Source organism: Aspergillus uvarum (genome assembly GCF_003184745.1).
Source record: "Aspergillus uvarum CBS 121591 unplaced genomic scaffold BO82scaffold_5, whole genome shotgun sequence".
NCBI classification, from domain to species: Eukaryota; Fungi; Ascomycota; class Eurotiomycetes; order Eurotiales; family Aspergillaceae; genus Aspergillus; species Aspergillus uvarum.
Window position 1 is genome coordinate 672,913 of NW_020291302.1, and position 19,840 is coordinate 692,752.

At 53.8% G+C, this 19,840-nt stretch overlaps 6 protein-coding genes across 6 annotated transcripts; 3 read left to right on the forward strand and 3 right to left on the reverse strand.

Moving 5' to 3' along the window:
• Positions 1-1,773: 1,773 nt before the first annotated feature.
• Positions 1,774-3,319, forward strand: BO82DRAFT_144241 (uncharacterized protein). The gene is made up of 2 exons (XM_025630108.1): positions 1,774-2,001; positions 2,103-3,319. The coding sequence occupies exons 1-2, from the start codon at positions 1,964-1,966 to the stop codon at positions 3,211-3,213; spliced, it is 1,149 nt and encodes a 382-aa protein (XP_025496197.1). The 5' UTR covers positions 1,774-1,963; the 3' UTR covers positions 3,214-3,319.
• On the reverse strand, positions 3,204-8,942 carry BO82DRAFT_420562 (putative rRNA biogenesis protein RRP5; the record flags this gene model as incomplete). Its single annotated transcript, XM_025640139.1, has 4 exons — positions 3,204-3,940; positions 4,004-4,506; positions 4,537-8,422; positions 8,475-8,942. 4 exons carry the CDS (start codon positions 8,940-8,942, stop codon positions 3,401-3,403), a joined length of 5,397 nt encoding a protein of 1,798 aa, XP_025496198.1. The 3' UTR covers positions 3,204-3,400.
• A 315-nt stretch (positions 8,943-9,257) lies between these two features.
• BO82DRAFT_326966 (WD40 repeat domain-containing protein) lies at positions 9,258-11,958 on the forward strand. The gene is made up of 3 exons (XM_025632939.1): positions 9,258-10,044; positions 10,096-10,206; positions 10,262-11,958. Exons 1-3 carry the CDS (start codon positions 9,390-9,392, stop codon positions 11,659-11,661), a joined length of 2,166 nt encoding a protein of 721 aa, XP_025496199.1. The 5' UTR covers positions 9,258-9,389; the 3' UTR covers positions 11,662-11,958.
• Positions 11,959-12,019: 61 nt separating this feature from the next.
• Positions 12,020-14,373, reverse strand: BO82DRAFT_350781 (chaperonin-containing T-complex alpha subunit TCP1). The gene is made up of 6 exons (XM_025634242.1): positions 14,246-14,373; positions 14,122-14,169; positions 13,979-14,064; positions 13,817-13,921; positions 12,715-13,749; positions 12,020-12,651 (listed from the first exon to the last, which is right to left on the reverse strand). The coding sequence occupies exons 1-6, from the start codon at positions 14,286-14,288 to the stop codon at positions 12,268-12,270; spliced, it is 1,701 nt and encodes a 566-aa protein (XP_025496200.1). The 5' UTR covers positions 14,289-14,373; the 3' UTR covers positions 12,020-12,267.
• A 156-nt stretch (positions 14,374-14,529) lies between these two features.
• BO82DRAFT_350782 (proline--tRNA ligase) lies at positions 14,530-17,109 on the forward strand. Its single transcript, XM_025634243.1, has 4 exons — positions 14,530-15,014; positions 15,071-15,240; positions 15,312-16,567; positions 16,629-17,109. The coding sequence occupies exons 1-4, from the start codon at positions 14,628-14,630 to the stop codon at positions 16,637-16,639; spliced, it is 1,824 nt and encodes a 607-aa protein (XP_025496201.1). The 5' UTR covers positions 14,530-14,627; the 3' UTR covers positions 16,640-17,109.
• A 504-nt stretch (positions 17,110-17,613) lies between these two features.
• BO82DRAFT_361388 (uncharacterized protein) lies at positions 17,614-19,614 on the reverse strand (the record flags this gene model as incomplete). Its single annotated transcript, XM_025636813.1, has 1 exon — positions 17,614-19,614. The coding sequence occupies one exon, from the start codon at positions 19,612-19,614 to the stop codon at positions 17,614-17,616; it is 2,001 nt and encodes a 666-aa protein (XP_025496202.1).
• Between the last annotated feature and the right edge of the window lie 226 nt (positions 19,615-19,840).

Consider the following 19,840-nt stretch of genomic DNA (forward strand, 5'->3'; position numbering starts at 1 on the left):
CGGCTAAATCGGACAGCCCATGTGCTGGGAGCGCCGCTGTCATTGGAGGAGGCGTTCAAACTCTGATTTACTCGATACTGGAGACTGCACGCTGCATATTATGGTAGACTGTAAGAAGAACTCCGCTAATCGGACCCAGACCCTGAAGGAGGTGGTCCGAAGGATTGGATCCAGCGTCTCAACTACCTGAGTGCATGGGTGAGTACTAGGTAGGTATCTTCATGTTGTGCCAGTTCTCTCCACTAGATCACAGCATGGTCTTTCTCGTCCTCGTGCAATTCTGCTGCCTACATTGATTCATAAAAAAATTCCAAAAAGAGAAAAAGAAAAAAGGTTGGACCCTGAGACACACGGCCCTGGCCTCTCTTTCTCTCCGCTGCACGACCTTCAACTCGTCAACGACCACCAACCACCAACCACCAACCACCAACCGTTCACGCTTACACTCTGACCCCTCGGGCAATAAAACCCAAAAATTCAAACGAGGGAAAGGGAAAAGCCCCCGAGCCAGAAGCAGTTGCATGCGCAACGAAAGACGCTAGGAAAAGAAGGGCCATCACATGAACACACTCAGGGACAGCCTTAAAGGGTCTGGACTGCCCGACTTTGCCTCGATCGGGGATTTAGGGCTACTGGACGGGGGACTTCAACTTGTGAGTCTCAGCCCGTCAGCGTTAGTGAATCGCAGTGCTTACATTAATAAGGACCTTTCTCGGTCCTATTCAGTTCAGTTTTCCTGCCAATCACTGCATGGGCCCTGAGGATGGCGACATTCGTATAGTACTAGTAGTATACTCTCAGCAAGTGCCCTCCCGCTAGAGTACCGTAGTTCAATGCCGTTTTTCTATACGTTTCTATACGGGGGTAGTTGCACCACCAGAGTCCCAGGGACGCAGTATACTACCCTCTTACTCCTTCCTCAGGAAGATTGTTGGGTGCTGCCTATTCACCTTCCACTTCATCAATTGTGGGGGCGCATTGAGGGGTTTGTGTCTACCAATAAGTTATCCCGGTCTTCCGACGGCATCGTGGAACTGGAAACCAAACGAGGATGGGAAAATGTCCGAGACTCGCCCCGATGGAGTTGGGAGTGTATCGCCCCTTGCATGACAATCCCAACCCAACCCTACCAGAAAAGCCACAAGCCTTTCTTTGCAAGGGTATCCATCCCGATGTCATTCATCTCGGGCAATCCGATTTGAGGATCAGCAGGCTAAGACTCAGCAGGGCTGGGGATTGTCCCCCGTCATAGGTTGCTAGTGTCGTCTTGTCGGAGCCAGAGGTTTCGTGAGATGCTCCACAGGAATACCCTTGTGGGTAGGGTAGGACTGCTTAGGCAACAGCATGAGCTTGAATTAAGGAGCCTGGGAGCGTTGCATGGAGACTGTCCGTGTAGATACTGATCAGATGAGGGAAGTCGAGCCGAAAGGAGGAGTTGGGAGGTAAAGATGAACCCTGATACCCTTTTTCATAGCTGGAACGAAGTTTGGACTTCATTGAGATGGACTGTAATAGAGAAGAAACAGAAAAGGTTAGTCTGGTCTGCAGGTGAAGTGTTTGTTTACCGTATTAGGCAAGCATGAGGCTATTTAGCACAGTACCAGAACACAGACTATACATCCACAGTTGTTGCTCTGGCCTGCCTCATATGCTCTAGGATGTAGCTCAATTTCTCAAACACAAGTCCATCAGGCAAATGATCTTCAACGGAAAATACACGATAATTCAGAGATGTAAAACTACATCCAGGCCGTAGGTATAGTGGTTGGTGATGTGATCTCTTATCACCACTCACGGCGATAAGATACGCCGCGCTCCTCCTCCGCTGTCCGCCCGCAAAGGTAAAAAAAGTTTCAAACCATCTCATTTCCCCGACCCGACTCCGATTCCTCTCTCCACCACCACCACAACCACCACCAGCACCACCAAACGAACCACTTGGATTGGAGAATACCACACCAAAATGCCTCACAAACACAAACGCAGACAAAAGGACGCCGAGTAAGCCCCCCTCTTCCATACCGGGGGACCACAACACCACATGAAAAGAAAAAGGAACCTCCCCCCCCCCCCCCAAAACTTCAAACTAACCACCAAAAAAGCACATACGACCTCCCGCCCACGCGAATCGCCAAATCCCTCCCCGTCCGCGACCCAACCGCCACCAAGACCCACAAAACCGGGGGACCCAAGAACCACAACCGCAAGAAACCCGGCGGTGTCGCTCGGAAAGAGCAGACCCAGACCAAGGCCGCCAAGGTATCTCCCAAGAACGCGGCGGCGGCGCTGGCGGCCACCTCCCGCGCAAAATCCGCCTTCGATGACGATGACACCCCGCGCGCGTTCCGGCGGTTAATGCAGCGCCAGCAATCACAGGCGCAGGCTGCGGCGCAAAAGAGACGCAAGAACAATGGGGATAGTGATGATGATGAGGAGGAGGAGGAGGAGGAGGAGGTTGTGACAACTAGCAAAAGTAATAAGAAGCGCAAGCGTGGCGAGGGGGATGGTGGTGCTCAGCAGCAGAAGAATAAGAAGATGGCTACGGCGCCAGAATCAGAAGCGAAGGATGCAACGACGACAGCGGCGGCGGTAGCAGCACCGAAGATTCTGCCGGGGGAGAAACTGTCGGATTTCGCGGCGCGTGTGAACAGGGAGATGCCGCTGTCGGCGATGAAGCGCTCCAACAAGCCCGCGGCGGCGGAGCTGGCCAATATCCGCGAGCACAAGGTCACGAAGCACGAGAAGCATCTGCTGCGGCTGCAGGCGATGTGGCGGAAGGACGAGGCGGAGATTGTGGAGAAGGAGCGGGCGCAGCGCGAGGAGCGCGAGGAGGAGATGGATGAGCAGCTGCAGCTGTGGAAGACGTGGGAGGCTGAGGCGGGCAAGCGCAAGGCCAAGAAGAAGGGGTCCGGGAATAAGAAGCGCAAGGATGGCACTGGGGAGGTTGTGGATGATGATCCGGATCCGTGGGCCAAGCTGAACAAGCGCGAGCGCGTGAACAAACAGCTCAATCCCCTGGATGTCGTGCAGGCGCCGCCGCAGCTGACCAAGCCGAGGGAGGTCTTCAAGATCCGCGGCGGGGCCCGGGTGGATGTCGCCAATGTGCCGGCGGCGGTGGGCAGTTTGAGGCGCCGTGAGGAGTTGGCGACGGAGAGACGCAATATTGTCGAGGAATATAGACGGTTGATGGCGGAGAAGAGGAAGGCAGCCTAGATAATGGCCTGCAATTTCATCTTTCTACTTGGGGGCGGAGTTGCTGTAGGCGTCGCGGTGTGTGAGGAATGTGAAAAGACAATATCCTTATTGCAAAAATGCTTTTTATGTATATACAAAAGAATTCCTTAATGTCCCGTAACCCTGGATAATACCCGCCTGACATGTACTGTACTTAGTACTTGCTTTACTCCTGCTGCTGCACCGCCTTGATGTACTCCGCGGCCTTGGCCTTGACATCGTCAACCATCTTGTCGTTGCCAAGCTTCTCCTCGAAAGCCAGCCACTTCTTGAAGAAGAAGCGCGCCTGCTTCGGGCGAACCTTCTTGCTAGCCTCGATGGCCGGGCCGCCCTTCTTGTTATCGCGGATGCCAAGCACCCGCTCGAACAAGCGGCGGACCTGCTCGGCGTCGCCGTTCTTCATCTCCAGATCCAGAAGGATGTTCCACAGGTCGACGCGCTTGGGAAACGAGGACAGAAGGCCCTCGAACACGGTCCGTCCGCGCTCGACGTCGCCGTTCTCGGACCGGAACTCGATCTGCGCGAACTTGGAGGTGGTCTCCACGTGCGTAGTGGAGGGCAGGGACTGCAGGGCGCGGGGAAGCAGAGCGCGACCACGCTCAGCATCAGCCATGGTGTCGAACAAGAAGCTGGCGTAGTTGACATAGAACTTCGAGGACGCGAAGACCTTCTTCTTGAGGGCAGTCTGGAAGAGCTCATCCGCTTTCTATAATCGGAAATCATTAACAAAACATGGCACCCAAAGATCATCTTCGAAGGATATACTAACCTCGTTCTTTCCGGACTGAATGTAGATGCTGATCAACCGCTCATAGACCTCCTGAGTGTCGTTGTATTGGCAGGCGCGTTTGAAGACCTCCTCCAAGGAGTCCTCCGTGCCGTAGGTGTTCTCCAAGTTCAGCATGGCGACCCAGATGTTCAACTTCTCGGCATCTTGTCCGATGGTGATGGTGCGGAGGGCACGCTCGGCGATCTCCTTCGCCTTCTCGACCTCTCCCAACTCCAATTGGAAGGCCATGTACTGCAGCCAGAGAACCGAAGAATCAGGCTCACCGAGGAGCAATCGCTCGTAGTCGGCCACAGACTGAGGTCCATTGGCATCCAAATCGCCGGTTCGGTCAACTTGGATCTCAGGCTTGCGGTTCTTCTTCTTCTTAGGGCGAGTCTCAGCATCTGAATCGGAATCGGACTCCGCCGCTTCCTCAGCGTCCTTGGAGTTACCGTTCCAGTCGAAGGCGTTTGCACCAAGTCCTCCTTGTTGAGCGGAAGGCGCTTCATCCATGGACTCGTCCTCACTCTCACTTCCACTGTCCTCATCGTCGTCCACATCAACTCCACCCATAGACACATCGCTGTCCTCATCACTGTCCTCGACATCGACTCCACCGAAGCCATCGAGGCTGACGCCCTCCGACTCGTCGCCGTCTTCTTCGCTGTCTTCATCTTCATCTTCATCTTCGTCATTGAAGTATGAAGCCTTAAGACTGAAAGAAACCTTTTCTTGCTTGCGGTCAATCTTCAAGATGACCGCCTTGACAGCATCACCCTCCTCGTAAAGAGTGCGTGCATCATCAACACGCTTATCGGCCATTTCACTGCGGTGGCAAAGACCACTGATGTTGGCGGAACCGTCAATGACGATAAAAGCACCGAAATCTTGCACCTTGCGGATCTTTCCGGTAATGACCTGGCCGGGCTTAAGGTCGTGGAGGGTGAGCGGAGCCTTGTAGTTGGGATCCAAGACCGACTCTTTCAAGCTCATCTGCAGCTTGCCTTGCTCGGCATCGGCCACAGTAACACGACCCTTGACCAGCTGATCATTCTGGAAGGAGTCCTTCCACTCCTTGAGATATGAGTCCGAGAGGTCAGAGACACGAACGTAGGCAGTGACACCATGGCCAACAGTCACGAAGAGACCGTTATCGGCGACTCTGCGGATGAAGCCACGGACCACATCGTTGACGGCGAGATCTTTGATGGAAGTAATCTCCTTGTCCTGCACAGGTAGACCCGAGCTCAGAACCTTCGATGGGCGTGTGGAAAGGGAAATCTTCTTCTTGTCCTTATCGACGCTCACAACATAGGCACGGAGAACCTCGTTCTTCTGATACACGGTAGGGTTGGCCTTCGTGTAGTCATCTGCCATGTCAATCAAATCAACTGCACCAACGATCGTGTCGCTGAGTTGCAGGATGACCTGTCTCTCGGTCACCTTGGTAACTCTACCGGGCAGGATCATGCCAGCCGAGATGTCATCAAACGAGAGCTTATCAGAACGTTGTCTAGCAGACAGGTCAAGACGGCCCTTCTCAGCGTCGACTGCCGTGACATGAACCTTGACGGCAGAGCCAATAGGATAATGCTTGTCAACATCAGCCAGAAGGGAGAGATCATCTGAAGCATCCATGAGGCGCAATCTTCCGCGGACATTGGGAGACAAGTTGATCCAAAGGCAGTTGTCCGCAACATTGTTGACAAAGCCCACCCAAGACGAGCCATTCTGGACCTGCTCCAAGTTGAGCGGGGTGGGGTTGCTGGCCTTCAAAAAGCTTGGCTTGACGGAAAGTTCGAAGACGGGGAACTTTCCGGTACGGTGGCTGATGGGAAGGAATTTGTGATTGCGAGCATCGTGGACTCCCAAGATCCTGGCCTCAATCTCCTGCTTGGGTCGGAAGGAGCGAAGAGGTTGTTTGCGGTCGTTGATATCCTCCCACTTGTCGAATACTTCAGAAACATCAATCCGACCCTGAATGTTATCGGCGAGCTGAACGTTGACTTGAGTTGCGCGAACGGAAACGACCTTGCACTTGACGATTCTTCCGAAGGTGAAGTCAGACATCGAGGTGATGCTCTCGTCAATAGCATTGGTAACTGCATCGTTAGTGGGAGCGGGCTTGGCGGCGGGCTTCTTAGCGCCAGTGCGGGTGGCCTCAGAGGGCTTCATGCTCAAGATGAACCGTTTGAAATCAGCGTCGAGCGAGTGGACCGTCGCAGTGACAACTTGTGACCTAACCATGTCGTAGCTGGGCTTGTTCACATTCTCGTCGGCGATGAGACGCTTGGGAACGAGGCCAATCAGTCCACCCATGAATTCGATGAACAAACCAGTCTGAGCGATGTTGCGGATAAATCCAGTGACCTCAGTACCCTCCTTAAGATCTTCAAAGGAAGCAGGCATGGAACCTTGCTTGACAGCCTTCTTGAGGGATTGTCTGCCGGTAACCTTGATGAGCCTATGGGCCCGTTGGATGTCGAGAACAAGGAGTTCGTTAAGCTTTTGACCAACGCGGATTTTCGAAAGAGTCGAAGCCTGCTTCGAGGGAGAACCGTCGATAACATGTTCAAGGTTGAGTCGAGCCACAAGGCCGTACTCGTCCAGTTTGAGGAGCATATCATCACTGGATTTCTCGAACACGGTACCGGAAACAAGCAAGCCAGGATGAATCTTCTCAAAAGCCTCCTTGTAGGTTGCGGTGAAAGTCGAAGGATCTTTGCAAGAAACCACGAGTTTCTCAAGCGAGGCATCCACACTGAGTGCATGCACATTGACAACCTGACCTTGTCTGAAGTGCTGCAAGGGATCTCTGATGTAAGCCTCACTCATCTCCGAGACAGGAAGGAAACCGCGGATCGTGCCATAGAACTGAACCACTGCACCATGAGACTTGATGCTGACAAGCGTACCCGGAGACTGCGATCCAGGGGTAATATCTTTGTAGTCCTTCCAGATAGCGGACTCGCTGTTCAAGAGACTCTTCTTAAGAGTCAAACGAATCTGGCGCTTCTCCAAGTTGACCGAGAGAATCCTGGCTGAGACCGTCATACCCTCACGAAACTTCTTCTCAGGGAATTGAAGAAGGGTATCGGCAAAGTGCATGGAAGGCACAAGACCGGTGATTCCGTCAGCCAGGACGACAATAAGACCATCGAGGCCATTTGCTCCAATCAAAAGCTTCTCAATTGTTCCTTTGACAACCGCGCCCACTGTCACATCTTCAAGGCGGAGGAATGGCTGGTCGATAACCTTCCTCTCGAAAGACAGCAGATAAAGGTTGTCGATGTGGCTATAGCCGACGACTCTGGCTTCGTGTACGGTGTTCAAGCTGAAGGGGCCATGCTCAGCCGAGATGTTTTCCACTTGACCATCGGCTAATCTCGAGACGTGGACGAAACCAATGTGCTTGGTAGATCCGATTTGGACGTAGACACCCATTCCAGGGTCGACTTGAATGACTTTAGCCTCGGGCAGAATGGCAGAGATAGCGGGTGCATCGTCAGAGGAGCCCGGTCCATGGCTGTCGGACGCGAATTTGGCAACATGGTCGAGCAATGTGAATCCGACCTTGAAAGGCTCAGAGGCGGGAAAAGTACAGACCAAGCGAGCCTTGATCTTCGCACCCGTCTGATACTTCTTGACCAGATCCTCCTTTCCTGTGTTGGCCCCAGATTGAACGAAGTCCACGGTGGCATCCAACATGCCCATGATCTTTCCAACCATTCCAGTCGATGTCACCTCCGTCAATAGGATCTCCGCTGCGGTACCGGGGAGGAAAGAGCTGATCGTAGGGGCATTGCTGAGATAGTGCGACTTCTTGATGGACCCAGCGGACTGAAGGTTTGCCGACAGTTTGATGACACTGCCGTTGGCATTCTGACCAGTCACCATACACAGAAATACGGAACCTTCCTTGATGGTCGAAGAGTCCGTCTTGGGGTCGATTTCCTTCGAGGACATGAAACCCTTGACATCAGCGCCTTCGATACCCAGGTCCATGACCAAACCGTGGTCTTCCACGCTGACAACTGAAGCTTGAACTGCAGCATTCGTAATGAGGTCTGACTTTGAGAGGCCGGAATTTGCCTGTCGGGGGTCGACGGAAAGCTCAATGCGGCGCCGATTCTTGGGGTTGGCGTCGGCCGCATTACTTCCAACGGAGACAACGTTTGCCCGCAGATATTGTCCCAGGTAGAAGTATTTGTGGAGATCCAGGGAGTCCTCTTCCTCATCGTCGTCATCCTCGTTGTCGCTGCCGTCCTCCTTGAGGAGTTTCTCAATCTTCTCCTCTAGGAGTCGCGACACGGAGGTCAGGGGCACATAACCGGTAAGGTTGTTGGGCAAGGAGAGCCCGATGTTGTGAGCGCTGATACTAGAAACTTGGCCGAGGACCATGCTGCCGGGAACAAGTCGCTGAATTTTGTAAGCGCACAAATTTCATAGACTTGCGACCAGACTTGCTTACCTTGAAGTTGAGACCCTCGATCCGAATGCCCTTCTCTTGCGCATCCTTCTCCGCTTGCTTCTTTCCCTTAGCCTTCTTCTTGCGGGAAGCCTGACCAGCCGTCGCAGCGGTCTCGCCAGCATCTTCCATATCCGTATCCTCCTCGAATTCTCCACCCTCAAACTTGCTGGAAGAGGGCTTAGCACCTTTTTGTTCGAAAAGGACGTCTTTCGTGGCTTGAATTTGAATCTGCTTCCGTTCGAGAGGCGTCAAAACGCTTCCACCACCACGAGGGAAAGACGGCTCATCGTCGCGCAGCACCGAAAGCTCGGAGGCTTTCGGCGCATCCGACTTGGGCTTGCTGTCGTCGGAGGCATTCTTCTGTTTCTTTTCTGACTTGCGATCGTCTGCGCCAACTCTTACGCGCTTCTGAGGTTGACGGGTCGATACCTCCTCTGCGGAATTACCCTTGCGCTTGATGGGAGCCATAGTGAATGAATTGAAAAAAAAAATGACTAGACGAGCTGCTCCAAAGCTCCCAGTCCAAGTAGTTTGACCGGCGGACTTCAAGACGAAAAATTAAAAAATTTAGACGGAAAAGCCGATGGTCGGGGAGACCGCCTGCCACATCGGGACTGTTCTCCCACTTTAATGGAGAAACTCACCGCCTGCGGCTTTGGTAAATGCGCGTCACGAAAGAGGCACGTCGACACGAGACTTTTCCGCGCCGGGCAGAAAAAGGAACCAAACTAAACCAAAGTGGAATCATCATTGCTGGGCCTGCCTTCATTCTCGAGCCCTGCTCCACCTCTTCCCTCCTCCCACTGCTCTCTTCCTCTCATTCTCTCATTCTCTGCCACCTGGGTCACTAAGCACTTTCTTTCACTTGCGCATCGCATAGAATGTCCGTGTGCTTTGATCTGTCTACGGGACACAATGGACGGCTATCATGATCTCCCTGAAGTACCTCGATCGGAGCCTTATTTCCCTCCCTCATCACAGGATATTCCTTCCTCCCCACCCTCAATAGCCTCCGATGTTGGCTACCGACGCAAGCCCAGGAAGCCTCCTCCTGTCACTCCGCGCTCATTCAAGAGGTTCTTCACGCCTCGGTCTATGCTGAGTAGCGGCAATAACAACAATGCGAGCGCAGTCAGGACCAACCGTCAGGCACTGAAAACACTTAGCTCCCCCGCTGTCAATCGGCTGGGTCCAGCCTTTACGAAGACCTTGAAGGCTATCGAACACAGATCCGAGTCCCCCGAACTCGTACGGACCCCCAGCAAGAGACGGAAGCTCTCCTTTTCATCCATTGGCTCGCCTCTCCAGTCCTCACCTCTTAAAGAAGTCCATGTCAGGGAGTCAGTCAAATATGATCAAGAGCAAGCCGCCCCAGTCCGGAAATTCGAGTTGAATGTGAGCAGCATACCGGAGCATGAAGTCAAGCTCACCACCTTCGCCTCCAAACCTCCTCGACAAGTTCCTCCGGTTCGTCGCTCGCAGGCTTTACAATCATCGGGGGCGCTATACATGCGCAGTATTTTGGGGAATCGCGCAAATAGAGTTACCATGCGAGCAAACTCTGGAGCTGGTACGGTATCCCGCTATCATATACTGGGCGCTTAGTCTAACTGTCTCCAAGGCTGGCAGGATTTGACCTCAAATTTCTACTCCCGCTCAAGTGACAGCCACAACTGCGCTAGTGTTGCCGGTGATCGCTATGTTCTTCCGTTCTGCACGGCGTCATGCAACAGTGAGGTGACCCGGGTGTACAGAAGTATTGGGCATGTTTACTGACCGATTTTCAGCAAACAGTCTTGTTGCTGTGGGTGACGAGGAGGGTGGTATTAGATTGCTGGATTCTGCCAAGGGCGATAAGAACGGATTTTCGCAAGCATACCTTACCTTCCGTCCGCATATGAATTCGATAATGGACTTGGAGTTCTCATCCGATGATTTACTGCTCGCAACGGCTTCGGGCGACCAAACTGCGCTAGTCATCGACATGACCACCCAAACACCGATCTACTGTCTCTCGAACCACGTCTCTTCCGTCAAGCGAGTCCAATTTCAACCGGCGGCCAACAACAAGGTTCTGGCAACCTGCAGTAGAGATGGCAATGTTAACATCTGGGATCTTCGATGCAAAGGGTTTGACAGGCCCTGTTTACAAGTACAGTGCTCGCTTGAATCCGAGTCAGAGCCAACCACTTCACCCATCTCCTCCAAAACCACGTTTCCTCAGGTCATGAACACTATCCATGGCGCGCATGCATGGATGCCACAAACCGCTGCGGTCCCCGGCTTGGAACCCCAAGTTCGCCGCTCCGACATCACCGTGACTTCGCTAGCCTTCCTCCCTGCAGGCCGCGAAAACCTGTTTGTCACTGCTTCTGAGGCCAACGCCTGCGTACGACTGTGGGATCTCCGCACGACACATCACAACCGTCGTAACCGACCTGTTCTCCCTCTGTCTACAACCCGGGAACCCGAAAGTCACGCCAAGTACAGACGCTTTGGTCTTACCTCGATCACACTAGGCGGGGACGGCTCCCGACTTTATACACTATGCCGCGACGGCACCGTCTATACATATTCCACATCCCACCTAATCCTCGGCAATGCCCCCGAGCTATCCCTCAACAACAACCGCCCACGCCGCTCAGGCGGCTCCGACAAGGAAGGTCTCGGCCCTTTGTACGGCTTCCGCCACCCTCGTCTGCAGGTATCCTCGTTTTACGTCAAAGTTGGAGTCCGTAAAGCTGCCGGCGACAAACCCGAAATGCTAGCCGTTGGAAGCAGTGATCGCTGCGCCGTTCTCTTCCCCACAGACGAGAGATTCCTCTCGAATGCACCCGCAAGCTCCACCCCGCCAGAATCGGACTCACTCCCCGCCACTCCATTCTCCACTCGTTCCGGCCTCCTTCGCCGCACCAACTCAGGGGTCGGCCTATCTGGCCGACTGGAGGACACTGTTCCTATCTACCAATCCGGCACTCCTCTAATTGAAGGCCACGCCAAAGAAGTCTCTGCCGTATCTTGGACCGTCGACGGCGAACTCGTCACGGTCAGCGATGATTACAGCGCCCGATGCTGGCGGGAGGGGCCTGAGGCTCGCGATCTACGCACAAGCGGCGAGACGGAAGGCAAACGCTGGCGCTGCGGGTGGGCGCAAACGCAGGACTCGTATGACGACGAAGATGAATGATTCCTCTCCTAGTTCTTCTGCTAAATTCTTTCAGCGCTGTTCTTACTTTCCGAATTTGCCCTCGGCTCTCGGTTTGTGCATCCTGTGGCGTTTCGGCCTATATCCATGTCTATGTTCTTTTTAGCGGGTGTTTTGTTTATGTTTTGTATATTCTCTTCTTGTCCTTAGAGAGCTTGTTTTCATGGTTGTGTTCATGGAAGCCTATTGTTGCAAAGTAGGGAGCAGGGAGTTCTGCTCGGATAGTCGAGGGGAAGGTACAATCTACCGGCGATAGGGAAGCTATCGAATATCAAAGCCAAACTAATAGATCCCATAAGCCTTCTGCTCATTACCATGGAGGAGGTAATAACAAGAGTAACTCGTTTTGAGACTGCGCCACTCCACTCTCCCGTACTTGTGGAGTTTGAAACAATTAAAGTCCCCAGAGCAGGTAGTTATTATATGCAACAATATTTCAGGTGATACAATAATATACTTCATATCTTGATTATACTTTTCCTCTTCCTTCATCCTAAATATCTAAGAACTCCACGTGAAGAAACAGGGAAAAGATGGGATTGGGGTAGAGGGGTGGACTAAAGCAAGCAAGACACCAACAGGCTTGATTTAGTGACCGTGACCATCATCCTCCTTCCTCTCCGGGTCCAACTTGATCATGGTATCGATACGCATGATGGCAATGCAAGCCTCAACGGCACTCTTCAGCTGCTTGATCTTGCCCATGCTAGGCTCGAGGACACCGGCCTTGAGGGTGTCGTGAACACGACCCTTGGTCAGATCGAGACCATAGTTGCGGTAGGTCTTCTTCTTGGCGATGGCCTTCTCCTCCTCATTGGCATCACCGTCCTGCACACGCTGCGAAAGAGCATGTCGGACACGGAGCTGGGCGACAAGCTCGGACGAGTCCTTGGCGGCGTTGACGGCCAAGGTCTTGGGAACGGTCAGGAGGGACTGGGCGAATTCACCGATGGCGAGTTGCTCGCGAGAGCCCTGGAGAGGATATGATTAGTTTTTGAAGGCACATATAAGTGTGAAATATGGTGGACAACATACAACTGTGACAGCGAACTCTTCGAGGTAAATGTGAAGAGCCGTCTCGACGGCACCACCACCGGGGACAATGCTGCCGCTCTCCAACGTCCGCTTCACGGCGCAAAGGGAGTCGTGCACTGAGCGCTCCATCTCATCCAGAGTGAAATCGTTGGGCCCCCGCAGGATGATCGACGCCGAGGTGTGTACCTTGGTGCCCTTGACAAGGATGCACTCATCATCGGATATCCGCTCCTGCACAACCTCCTCTGCGTGACCCAGGTTCGAGGCCTCGAACTTCTCGTCACCATTCAAGTCTGACAGGCTGCTCACCAAGGTGGCACCGGTGGCCTTGGCGATCCGGCGAAGATCCTCCTTCTTGCAACGGCGGACGGCCATGGCACCTCTCTCGACGAAAAGCTTAAGCACCATGTCGTCGATACCCTTGGTGGTGAGGACGACATTAGCTCCAGACTTGAGGATCATCTCGACACGCTCAAGGACGATGCCGGCTTCTCTCTCGCGGATCTTCTCCAGCTGATCGGGATCATCGACTGTGATCTGAACACCAAGCTTCATTCTCTCCTTCTGCAAGTTCATGTCCAAGCAGGCAATCTTCGCATCGGTTATCCGAGTCTTCATGGCCTGGGAGGCAACAGTGCAGTTGAGGGCGTAGCCGTTGACGAGGACGGACTCCTTGCTGCTCTTTCCGTGTGCCTTCAGCAGGTTGACTGCCTTGACGGGGTACTTGACCTCGTTTCTCTGGTTGATAGTCTTCACAGCCAGCATGGCGTCAACGACCATGTTGGCAAAGAAATCGCCGTCGGCACCGATGATCTTGCTGGACATGGAAGTCCTGGCGATGTTGACCAGGCTGTCCTTGCCAAGGGTCTCAACCTTCGTAGTGATGTTCTCATTCATATATTTGACGGCTTCTCTCAGGGCGAGTCTGTAACCGTTGATAATGGTCGTGGGGTGTATGCGGTTCTTCATCAATTCGTTGCCTCTTCGCAGGAGCTCTGCAGCAATCAAAACGACCGACGTGGTACCATCACCAACCTAGACAGGTGTCAGCGTGAATGGTTCCCCTCTCTGGAACGAGAAGCAGGCAAACGGCACGACCGACCTCTTTATCCTGTTGTTGAGCCAAGTCGACGAGGATTTTTCCGGCGGGGTGCTCGATATCGAGAAGACTGAGAATAGTCGCACCGTCGTTCGTCACCGTGACATCCTAGCTACGCGTCAGGAAGCTGTTGTTGGGTAGACGGGGCTGTGAGGCCAGACATACACCGATGTCATCCACCATCATCTTGTCCAAGCCGGAGGGGCCAAAGGAGCTCTTGACGACATTTGCGATCGCCTGCGTGGCAAGGACTGCGAGATTTGATCAACATTCATCCTGAAGCATTGGGCTTTCTTCCAAGCACATACCGTTCTGCTCCCGTACATCAGCACCGGTGATTTTCTGCCCACCCAAGACTGTGCGAAGCTCGTAGTCAGTTTCAAGCGGTCCAGGGGAACGTGGAGTCCGAGGAAATCTGAAAAATAAACTCACAAAGGGTGTCCGCATTCCGCGGAGCCTCGAAGATGCCTGCCATAATTGTGAAACAGACAAGGAGATATGGAGAAGGGTGCAAAAGAGAAGAAAAGCTCCGACAGCTAGCAGGACTGCTTTTGCTTTGCTTGTGGCTGCTGCGTTCGACTTGTTCGGGGAGAGGGCCTTTGCGCTAAAAGTTCTGCCGGGCCCCGAGCGGTGAGAGGGCGCAAAGAGACATCCCACTTTGACTCAAAAGAGGGGCTCTTCGGGCTCTTCCTTCGCCTTTTCCCCTTCTCCGCGCTACCGCTCGACCCCATCTTCTGTCTCTCTCGACTGCATTTTCGAGTTTGGTCCTTCTTTCTTCTTCTTCCACCCGAAGGTTCCTCGCTCAAACTCCAAAATGTCCAGCCAAGCCCCCGCTGACGCTGCGGTTCCCGCCGAATCGGCTGCCGCTCAAACCTTGCCTGACCGCACGCAGGCCCCCGCCGATGCCGCTGCTGCTCCCCAGGGCGAGGTCTCTAAGAACGCTGCAAAGAAGGCCGCCAAGTTGGCCAAGTTGGCCCAGGATAAGGCCGACAAGAAGGCTGGAAACGCTGCCAACAAGGGAATCGGAAAGCAGGAGGCCAAGAAGCCCGCCTCCAAGGCCCCCAAGAAGAAGATTGACGGTGCCGCTTTGATCGGTATCGATGTCTCCAAGGAGGAGGACTTCCCCGGCTGGTACCAGCAGGTCCTGACAAAGGGTGACATGCTCGACTACTACGATGTTTCTGGATGCTTCATCCTCAAGGTGGGTGGTCTTTAGGTTATCTTATCTAGCTCGCACCCGTGCTGATCATGCGCCAGCCCGCTTCATACTCTATCTGGGAGGAGATCCAGAACTGGTTCAACGGATACATCAAGAAGATGGGTGTCAAGAACTGCTCCTTCCCTCTCTTTGTCTCTGAGGATGTCCTGCAGCGGGAGAAGGACCACATCGAGGGTTTCGCGGCCGAGGTCGCCTGGGTCACCCATGCGTATGCAACTCTCCTTATCTCTGGTTATCTTTGGTCGCGTGATGGCTAACTGTCTCGTCTCTATACCTCAGTGGTTCCACCCCCTTGGAGAAGAAGATCGCTATCCGTCCCACCTCTGAGACCGTCATGTACCCCTACTACGCCAAGTGGATCAGAAGTCACCGTGACCTTCCTCTCAAGCTGAACCAGTGGAACTCTGTCGTTCGTTGGGAGTTCAAGCACCCCCAGCCCTTCCTGAGAACCAGAGAGTTCCTGTGGCAGGAGGGTCACACTGCCCACCTGACCCAGGACGCGGCCCATGAGGAAGTCATGCAGATCCTCGACCTCTACGCTCGCATCTACGAGGAGCTCTTGGCCGTCCCCGTTGTCAAGGGTCAGAAGACCGAGAAGGAGAAGTTCGCCGGTGGTCTCTACACCACCACCGTCGAGGGCTACATTCCCGCCACTGGCCGTGGTATTCAGGGTGGTACCTCCCACGGTCTGGGCCAGAACTTCAGTAAGATGTTCGGCATCACCGTCGAGGACCCCTCCGCCAAGGGTGACGAGAAGAAGCCCCCCATCCACGTCTGGCAAAACTCCTGGGGTCTGTCGACCCGTACTCTGGGTGTCATGGTGATGATCCACAGTGACAACCGCGGTCTGGTCCTCCCTCCCCGCGTGGCTGAGAACCAGACTGTCATCGTCCCCGTCGGTATCACCGCCAAGACCTCGGACGAGGAGCGCAGCAAGCTCTACGCCGAGATCGACCGCCTGGTCTCTGTTCTCCAGGACGCCGGCGTTCGCGCCATCTCCGACCTCCGCGAGGGCTACTCCCCCGGCTGGAAGTTCAACGAGTGGGAGCTGCGCGGTGTGCCCCTGCGCATCGAGTTCGGTCCCGGTGAGATGGCCGGCGGCTTCGTCACCGCCGCTCGCCGTGACATCCCCGGCAAGGAAGGCAAGGCGCCTATCCAGATCGCCGAGCTCGCGACCGCCGTCCCCGCTCTCCTCGAGACCATCCAGAAGGACCTGTACAACCGGGCCGACAACGAGTACCGCTCCCACCGTAAGCTCATCACCAACTGGGACGACTTCACCCCCGCCCTCAACGACAAGAACGTCTGCATCATCCCCCACTGCTTGACCGAGGAGTGCGAGGACCAGATCAAGGACATGAGCGCCCGCAAGGCCGAGGAGGACTCCGGCGAGGCCCAGGACGCCCGCGCCCCCAGCATGGGCGCCAAGTCCCTCTGTATCCCCTTCGACCAGCCCGAGGGTATCGTCGCCGGCGAGACCAAGTGCTGCAACCCCAAGTGTACCCGCCCTGCCGAGAAGTGGTGCATGTTCGGCCGTAAGTTTTTATCGTTGTCACCATCTCTGAACCATTTCGCTAACCCACATTTCCTTTCCAGGCTCGTACTAAGCGCTTTCCGTCGTCATACTATTCAATATCACATCACTTGCAACTAACTTCTTATCTTACCACTACTTTGTTTCAAATCTTTTTTCCATTCTATGTGCATATCCTCATCTTCTTATCTTCGTACTATGACTGTTATGACTTTGCTTTCCTGCCATTACAGTTTTTCTTTTGTGTTGTGTGTCTGAAAAAACCTGGGGTTGGTGGGGTTTGTTTGGGAGAGAAGGAAAAGAAAGCGTGTGATGAGGAGTTTTTCTCTTTTGAAAGAAAGAATTAAGAGTTTTCTAGAAATGTCGTGCTTTTGCTTGCATCAGATACCTTTTCAATGGGCAGTGTGCTGTTATCTGACTTTTTGAGTAGTAGAGTAGAAAAGGCCTTTCTCGTGGTCAATTGTCGGCGTGAGAAGTAGAATGGCAGAGAACTTTTGGGCACGGAGTGATTATGGTTACTTATCAACTATCATTGACTAATCTACATGGCTTTTGGCTGATGAGCCAGTCCGTGTTTTAACTGTACATGAGAAGGCCAGGAAGGAGAGACATTGGCAAGCAGTGACGGTTGCGCTAATATGCAGAAAACCAAATGACAATGAATAGGAGGTGATGCATCTGTGCAATGAATGTGGATAGCAGAGTACCGGTAGGTTTCTCTGCAGTAGCAAGGAGAGATGGTCCAGCAGGAGCACGTAACAGGAGGTCGGCTTTTGAGCAGTAAAAAGGATCGTATTCAGCACTCGTTCGTGAGAAAGACATCATCGTGTTTGTCTTTCAGCAATGATTGGAGTCGGATAGAAACCGTGCAAGGAGGGGAAGATTGATTTCAGTGGACATGCATATAGATGGGTATCATGAAACGGCCTCATTCGAGAAGGACTGCCCACCAAGCGAATGGATGGAGTACAGCCGGCCAGACAGCTTAAGTCGTCGGATCTCGAGAGTCTGAAAGAGACACGCTCGGAGAGTAGAAAGAGAAGAAAGTTAGTTCACATTCAAGATGCTGTTGGTGGGTTTGCGCGGCCAGCTCATGATCCGGTAAGGGCTTTTGATAGTTGTGCTCTGCGCAGCGGGGACCGCCGCCGCATGCTCGTAGTCGACGCCGTGGATAATCACTTCCGGAGGCTCGAGGCTGGGCAGTTCAATGATCTCTTCGTCGCTCTCGTCGTCGGAAAAGCTGGATCGGGAGCCCTGGATGGAATCGGAGCCGTGGGCGCGCATGCAGAGAACAGATGGCGACGGCCGGGAGCGATCCGCCTTCTCGCACGGGAGGGAGTGCGTGGACGTGGACTGGGTCGTGTTTCCCGATAAGCGACAAGCCTTTTTCGAGGCGATGTCAGCTGCAGCTTCCTCGGACCGCAGCAGTAGATCCATGTAGGTCATGGGCATCATCTCAGTCTCCTCGAGGTTTTCTGCACTTGCGACTACTGTGCTCAAGACTTGGTCTGATGGTAACGGGGCATCGGTGTGTCGCCGTCGAATGGCCCCTTCTGGTTGTTGAGGGGTGACTGTCGTAGGCACACTTGTTGAGATGCTCCTGCGTTGTTCCGAGTTTCGTTTATGCTTCCTGAAGGAGCTCTTTCGGATCAACTTGAGGAGTTGGCCTTCTTTCGCGTTCGGGCCTCTTTCAGATCCCGTATTAGGGTGTAGCGGCACGCTGAGACCCTTGTCGAACGACTCCTGCGAAGGAGAGGGGGTAAAAGAGCCTTCCGGTTCAGGAAATGTCAACCGTTTGAAGGCGTCATGGGAGTTGATTTCACGGATGATAGCATCTTGCAGAGTTTCGAAGGTTGCGTGAGGTGTCATGGCCGGCGAGGACGTGTAGGCCTGTCGGAACATGTCCATGATCTCCGCAACCTTCTCAGTTGCGGGAAGTAAAGGAGAGACTGTCGTGGGTGAAACCACTGGCAAGGGGCTGTTCATGACCTCTGCAATGCTCAGGTGTTGTGCTGACTCAGTGGTATTGGGAGTCGGTGGCTGGGTGGCACGGTGCGTCGCTTTTGAGGTGGGATTTCTTCGAGCTGCCAGCTCTGTATTGATGGAAAGATCTCGAACATTCTTCTTGGAACTAGCTCGAGAAGAGGCGGCTTGAGAATGATTCTTGGGGGTCTGGGTGACGCCGGTTGTGTCGTTGATTGACTCATCCTCGCTCACACTCTGGTCATGGCTTATTGACAATGGTATAGTGGGACTATCTGGGAGGGGGGTAGTGCTCCATCTGCGGCCTTGCTTGTACGCCGGAGGCACACCAAGGTAGCCATTGCTGGGTGTCGGGGGCTCTGTATCAGAGGTCGTGGGCCGTTCGGCCACTAGATTAGGTGCTGATCTCTGCGAGCGCAAAGAGCTTTTTTGGGAACTCATTTCCATCGACGACTCCGGATCTCCATCATGCGCGCAAGGCGCGGGACGGGCGCATGACCTGTAGGTCGCAGAAGCTGCTACACGGCCTTCCCTCGCCCGCAAGCGAGGCCGTTCTTTTGTGGAGGTTTCTCCACTTGGATGGGTAGGCCGGAGAGGCAACCCCTGTGCTGATTTCGGTCGTGTGATCGTACTGCGTGGGAGATTTGCGACATCTCCTTGTAACGAGGTGGGCCGGGGATATACCACCTTGGGAAGAAACGTTCCTTTGAGGAAATAAGCCATGTTCCTTTCTGCGATGTCCTCATTGTATGGAGTGATTGGCGATAGAGAAGTCGGGCACTGGATATGATATCGATGCGAAGTGAACAGTGCATCGAGCAAGTCAACATGTCGAGGGGCTTTGTCTGGCCTTGGGCTCGAAGGGAGTGAGGACGGTGGTTGAGAATAAGATGTCGTAGGGCGTGCACGCATGTTGTGAGTTGGTTCAGAGGGTCTGGTCTGGGAACCGCCGGACTGTGAGGTTATCCTCGTATCACCCCCCGACGAGTTGGTCCGATTGTCTCGACCATCTTGGGACGTTCCCGACGCCTTCTCGGTGTGGAAGAACCGTTTGAGGGAAGCCATGATGGTGCAGAGCGATAACACTTAGACGGGTAGCCTGATCTTCAAGTCGACTATCGTGTTCCGGTATTCGTTTTATAATATACCTAACCCATGCTGAAGGGATAGGAACAGGCTCATCATGCTTTAGGGACGGAACCGGGGGTGCAATGACGGGAAGAGGAACAAGGAAAAGAAACAGAAGCAAATGAGGAGAGGACAGAAGAATAAAGGATTCCCCTTCTGGTGG

Excerpts from the sequence above, each read along its gene's own strand:
- BO82DRAFT_144241 (XM_025630108.1), top strand. The coding sequence starts at position 1,964 with ATGCCTCACAAACACAAACGCAGACAAAAGGACGCCGA. Across the intron at positions 2,002-2,102 it reads CGCAGACAAAAGGACGCCGA|CACATACGACCTCCCGCCCA; the intron begins GTAAGCCCCCCT and ends CCACCAAAAAAG.
- BO82DRAFT_350782 (XM_025634243.1), top strand. The coding sequence starts at position 14,628 with ATGTCCAGCCAAGCCCCCGCTGACGCTGCGGTTCCCGCCGAATCGGCT. Across the intron at positions 15,015-15,070 it reads CTGGATGCTTCATCCTCAAG|CCCGCTTCATACTCTATCTG; the intron begins GTGGGTGGTCTT and ends ATCATGCGCCAG. Across the intron at positions 15,241-15,311 it reads GTCGCCTGGGTCACCCATGC|TGGTTCCACCCCCTTGGAGA; the intron begins GTATGCAACTCT and ends TCTATACCTCAG.
- BO82DRAFT_326966 (XM_025632939.1), top strand. The coding sequence starts at position 9,390 with ATGGACGGCTATCATGATCTCCCTGAAGTACCTCGATCGGAGCCTTAT. Across the intron at positions 10,045-10,095 it reads GCGAGCAAACTCTGGAGCTG|GCTGGCAGGATTTGACCTCA; the intron begins GTACGGTATCCC and ends ACTGTCTCCAAG. Across the intron at positions 10,207-10,261 it reads CTGCACGGCGTCATGCAACA|CAAACAGTCTTGTTGCTGTG; the intron begins GTGAGGTGACCC and ends ACCGATTTTCAG.
- BO82DRAFT_350781 (XM_025634242.1), bottom strand. The coding sequence starts at position 14,288 with ATGGCAGGCATCTTCGAGGCTCCGCGGAATGCGGACACCCTTT. Across the intron at positions 14,065-14,121 it reads TGATGTACGGGAGCAGAACG|TCCTTGCCACGCAGGCGATC; the intron begins GTATGTGCTTGG and ends CAAATCTCGCAG. Across the intron at positions 13,750-13,816 it reads CTCAACAACAGGATAAAGAG|GTTGGTGATGGTACCACGTC; the intron begins GTCGGTCGTGCC and ends ACACCTGTCTAG.